Source organism: Mastigoproctus giganteus, chromosome 5, assembly GCF_048544385.1.
Source record: "Mastigoproctus giganteus isolate SK-2022 chromosome 5, ASM4854438v1, whole genome shotgun sequence".
NCBI classification, from domain to species: Eukaryota; Metazoa; Arthropoda; class Arachnida; order Uropygi; family Thelyphonidae; genus Mastigoproctus; species Mastigoproctus giganteus.
Genome location: NC_143579.1, coordinates 54,490,727 through 54,496,726, shown reverse-complemented (window position 1 = coordinate 54,496,726; position 6,000 = coordinate 54,490,727). Strand labels below are relative to the sequence as shown.

Here is a 6,000-nt window from a genome sequence, read left to right as displayed (position 1 = left end):
ATTGCTGCACCATAACAAACTACCGGCAGGAAAATTGCCTTGTATAGTAACGCAAGTGTTCTTCTCTCAAGTCCCCAGTCTGTCCTGCTGATAGCTGTGTACTTCTTTATCTTAGTGGATAACTATACCAGATGTGGACAAAACATCTGCTTCATATCTATTACTATGCCAAGGTATTTGACTTTCGGGTAAAATTTGATTGAGGTATTATCTATCTTGATTGTTGGAGGTCTTCTAAGTTGAAGAGATCCCTTTAAGAGAATTGATTCGTTTTTCTCCCCAGAAATAAGCAGCCAGTGCAGTAGTTTGTAGTTACCCATTGCTGTAGTTTGTTTAGTGCTTGGTTGCTGTGTGTAGTGGGTCCCTCTCAGGCACGTTAGCAAATAAAGTAGTAATAATTTCAGATTTTTAATAAAAAAAAAAAATAAAAAAAAAAAAGAGAAAAATAAGGTTTTATGCACAAACCAAGAACATTTTGTTTCTGCTTATCCACCACATTGCCCATTCATTCCTCCAACTAGCACATGGAAATAAACACAACTTCAACAATTCAGCCACATTATACGGTACATGCATGGATATAGGATATGAACTTAAAAAAATAAATAATAATTGCTTGATTTTTATTGGTCTGATTTCCATGAAATTTTGGTCCACCAAATATGAATGGTATAGTTGATGATCCTGTTCAGGTTGCCAACAATTTGAATAGATATTTTGCATCTATATTTACAAGCAAAGGATTTTTTTGGCCTGGGGATGCTAAAAATTATATTAAATTCTAACCAGAGTTAGATCATTTTGTGATAACTGAGAGGAAAGTGGAAGAGAAATTGTTGAAGCTAAAAGCAAATAAGGTACCTGGGGTGGTTGGGATCTGTCCTATATTAAGAGACAACAAAAGAGGTTAGAAAACCTTTAGCTATAATTATGAGAGCATTCTTGGATCCAGGGGTGGTGCTAATGGACTGGAGAAGTGCAAATGTCTCTCCAATTCACAAAGGGAGAAAATAATGGAGTCATTGGTTAAAGAAGTAATGCTGCATCATCTAGACAGGAATGTTGTTGTTGTTGTTGTTGTTGTTTGGTTTTTAGGAGCATTAGCAACTAAGGCCATATTGCTCCGGGATATGCGGTGGTCAGTCCCTGACCTTTCCGCATCCTCCGTATTTGGTGGTGACGGGCTCGAACCCCGGTCTAATCAAGAAGCGTGTGCTGCACACTGCTGCTCCTTCCCACCTGGCTACGGAGGCGCCCGACAGGAATGCAGTTATACAGTTATACAGCAATCACGCATGGATTTGTTAAAGGAAGATCTTGTCTGGCCAATCCGATTGGATATTATAATGCAGTAACAAAGGAACTAGATGCAAAAAATAATTTTGACATCATATACTTATATTTCAGAAATGCTCCTGATACTATTCTTCATACAAGACTGCCATACAAATTGTAGCAATGTGATATTGGGGGCTAGTTATTGCTATGGATAAAGGGATGGTTGAGTGGAAAAAGATAAGAGTGGTTATCAATGGGCACTACTTTTCTTGGACTAATGTTACTAGTGGAGAACCCCGGGGTTCAGTGATAGGCCCTTGTTTTCAATATTTCTTAATGATACTGATAAAAGTACACCAGGTTTAATGTCTAGTGTGCAGATCATACAAAGATTGGCAGGGTTGTTAATGACATGAAGGATGTGAAGGATTTGGGAAAAATTAGGGACTGGGTTGAGAAGTTGCAATTGAAAATTCTCAAATGCAAGGTACAGCATATGGGTACCATCAATCCCAGAATAATATACCAACTGTGTGGTGTCACACTAGGTAATAGAGAACAAAGAGGATCAGTGGGTAACTATGCAGTTAGACATGTAGAGCCTCTGAGTGCAGATGGGCCACTACAACAGCTCTTGGGGTTATGTCAATGATATACATGAATTTTGTCAGTAGGGATAGAAGGTAATTATTTCACTGAATAAGACAATGGTTAGGCTACATATGAGTACTACATATATGTGTGGAAGCTTGATTTTAGGAAGGATGTGGACCTATCGGAATTGGTACAGGGAAAGGCAAAGAGATTAGTAACCCAGAAAAACTTCAGTTCTGAAAATTGTACCATCTTGAATATAGGCATGCATCACGAAATTTGAATGAGGTATTTTAAGGTTTTGAATGGATCAAGTAAGCTAAATGTTGATGGATTCCTTACTCTTGCTCAGACAACACATATAAGGGAGTATAAATTTGAGGCAGGATGGTTGCAGGATTGATGTGTAGAAACTTACTTTCAGCCAGAGGATAGCTGATTGTTGAAACAACTTCCAGCTGGCATCGGAAGTGGGTAGGCTGAATATATTTAAGAAACAATTTGACAAATTATTAGACGAGATGGACAGGTGATGTCAAAAGTATTTTTTTTTGCTGACATTGTATGAACTCGCTTCTTTGCATCATTTGCGTGACTGCTACATATGATGCTGTTTCTTTTATTCTCTCTATTGTGCAAACTCCTCTAACTGTATGGTCATCCTGAGTATAAAAAGAAAAATTATCTGTACTGAAAGAAACAGAATACTTGTTACAAAAGTCATCAGAATTCTTTAATGGTTTTATTTTCCTATCACATTCAGTTCAATGTTTAAACATTGGTTCAAGAAACATATTTAAGAATAACTCTAGGCTGAAATTTTATCCTGTTTCTTCTGCAATGCCTCTGCCATGAAGAGTTTTCCTAAGTTTTGAGTAGAAAACTGAGATATCTGTTGGCAGTAACTATTAATCTGACCAGATATAAGAAGAGCATCCAGTCTAGGAGGCGGAGGAATTGGTTTGAAGAGTTTGTTAATATCATCTTCTGGAAGTGGTGTTTCTTTTTTCGCTTCACGCATAGCATTTTCTTGAGCCTGGAAAAAAATATTACTTTTTAAAAATTTTGGATTATATAAACAATACTCATATGAAAGAAATAGTGATATTTAGTTAAAAACTAATATCTTTTATAGCAGGAAAAATATTTTCTTGATAAGAGGGATTTTTTTTTGATAGGTATGAATTAAATTATGAAATAAAAGCATGAAATAAAAACAAATGATTTTGGTTAATTTAATATTTCAATTTAACTTTCAGTTAAAAAAAATTATTGTGCAAGAAAAAATTTCAAGCAGTGTATAAAAATAACTTAATAGTATAAAATTACTCACTACTGAAATATTATACTAATCATTGTTGTTTGAACATTTTTTAGAAAAAATCCTTTTCAAAACAATAGTGCTTCCAACTTGCACCCACACCTTGCTCTTAGCATTAGTAGAGGCATTTGATGCAAGAAAGCAAGCTTATGCAGCATCAGCCAAAAAAAAATAAAGTAAAATAAATAAATAAAAAATAACCACTTCCACTTCACCCCTCTGTTTGTTCGAAATACCTGTCCAGCTGAGCCTTAAACTTATTTAGGCTATCAACTTCCACGACAAGGGATGGAAGTCTGTTCCACCTACCAACCACCCGCTGGCTAAAGGCAAATTTCCGCACATCTATCCTACATCTGTCTTTCCTCAATTTGAATTTATGCCCTCTCAGGTTATTATTCTGAGCAAGAGGAAAAATCCCATCAGCATTGAGCATGCTCAAACCATTCAAGGCTTTGTACACCTCTATCAGATCACCTTGCTGGTGCCTAGTCTCCAGACACTGTAATTCGCAAAACTTAAGCCTTTCTTCATAAGAGCACCCATTTGTTCCATTCACTAATCTTGTTGCCCTTCTCTGTACTCGTTCCAGCAGCTCTACATCCTTCTTGAAATGAGGCCTCCAGGCCTGTATACAGTACTCTAGGTGTGGCCTGACCATTGCCTTATACAAGGGAATAATCACCTCCTTATCCCTGCTAGAAAAATTCCTATATATCATTGACAATACACCATGAGCTACTCTTGCAGCCCATCTGCACTGCTCAGAGAACTTCATATCTGCCTGCACAACCACCCCCAGGTCCCTTTCATTCTCTACCACTGTCAGTGTAGTACCACAGAGTTGATACGTTTCTCTGGGGTTGCTGTTTTCCATATGTAGTACTTTACATTTGTCAATGTTAAACTTCATTTGCCACCTCTCAGCCCATCTGCTCAACCTTTCCAGATCCTGTTGCAGCAGCATAGTGTCAGTAGAGTCCTTGACAACCCTGCCAACCTTTGTATCGTCTGCAAACTTGGACATTAAGCTTGATATACCATCATCAATATCATTTATAAATACCGAAAACAATAAAGGACCCAATAATGAACCCTGAGGGACTCCACTAATAACATTAGTCCACGATGAGCAGTGTCCATTGATTACCACTCTCTGTCTTCTCCCCCTCAACCACCCCTTTATCCATAGCAGCAATTTGCCTCCAATGCCACACTGCTCCAATTTGTGCAGCAGTCTTCCATGTGCAACAGTATCAAAAGCCTTTCTAAGATCCAAGTATATAATATCAAAGTTATTCCCTGCATCCAGTTCTTTTGTGACTGCATCATAGTATCCAATCAAATTGGTCAGAATCTTCCCCTTAACAAAACCATGTTGTGTCCGAGCTATAACTGAAGTCTTGTCTAGATGATCCTGCAGTGCTTCTTTAACCAGTGCCTCCATTAATTTTTCGGGAACAGAAGTTAAACCCACAGGTCTATAATTACTTGTGTCAGCCTTTGATTCTCCCTTGTGAATTGGGGTCACATTTGCACATCTCCAGTCCATGGGTACCTCCCCTGAGTCCAAGGAAGCTCTCATAATTATGGCTAAGGGTTTGCTTACTTCCTTTAATATAGACAGTAATGAACTCTTAGAGTTCATTACTGGAACAAGTTGTCCCCACAGGCAGTTTAGGATGACAGTTACTACGTGAGGAGCAAAGCTTATAATTTGTCTGTTTTCTTATTATTTTTTTGACTGGTGTAGCAAAAGTCTGTGGCTTCCTTGTAATATATGGCTAATGCTATATTTTCTCAATGGTGTATATGCATTCATGGCAGAAGTGACTGACTTATAGATATTCCATAATTTCAATTTATTAACTCTCCCTCTGCTATCTGCCCAGATGACAAGAGGCAATGTATAACCTTAAACTCTCATAGTTCTCTTTTCTTGTAATTAAACTCCACGTCTTTAACAACTGTAACCTCTTTTTTCATCTTCCAAGTAAGGAATGTGTGGTCACTTCCTCCTAATGGTTTGTGTACCGTGAGTCCTACGATGTCATCTGGTTCATGGGTAATGATCAAGTTTAGAATATTATTACCCCTAATATTTTCTGTAGCATGCTGATGCAAATAATAATCATGTAGTTTACACATGTTGGATGGTGCTCAAAGGCATAATTTTCTAAGATCTCATGTGAAATTCTTCATAATGAATTGCCTAGCCTGCACTTTTGAATAAGTGACAATTCCCTAATAGAGAAGACATTGTACAGTATGAGAAATGCTAATTTTAGCCTTCTCTATTAGGGAGCATTATTTATTTGAAAGTGCAAGGCTAGGTAACTCATAAAGGAGTTCAATATGGGATGTTATAATAATGATCTCATGGGTTTACTGTGTACTGAAATTATACCTTTGAGCACTACCAATAAGTATTTGTAAATTCCAACAATGAGAGGCCTAAAAAAAGGGCCAAATATTCATTACATTAAATAAATGAACCTTTTGACAGCTTTCGCATTATGAAAATATTTCACTTTATGTTGTCCGAGACCACATTCACTGTGCCTACCTGCCAACTGAAAAAGGAACAAAATTCCCGAGGCAGTGCAATCTGGGTGGTGGCGGCGGTACTAAATTGAGAACAAGTAACAATGGTCCTTCTCTATTGAGGAAGTGTTACTTATTTGAAAGTGCAAGGCTAGGTAACTCGTGAAGGATTTCACAATATGAGATGTTACAATAATGATGTCATAGTGCAAACATTGCTCTCTCTTCATAAGTTTACTGATTAATAAAATTCCTTTGGGCAC

General features: G+C 37.4%; 1 protein-coding gene across 1 annotated transcript in view; it reads right to left on the bottom strand.

Annotated features, from left to right (window-relative positions):
- Nucleotides 1-2,580: 2,580 nt before the first annotated feature.
- The window catches only part of eIF3h (eukaryotic translation initiation factor 3 subunit h), an 84,891-nt gene continuing 81,471 nt past the window's right edge, over nt 2,581-6,000 (bottom strand). Inside the window, exon 7 of the mRNA XM_090373201.1 lies at nt 2,581-2,908. Within this exon, the coding sequence (XP_090229327.1) occupies nt 2,681-2,908 (228 nt within the window). The 3' untranslated portion in view covers nt 2,581-2,680. The remainder of the gene's footprint in view (nt 2,909-6,000) is intronic.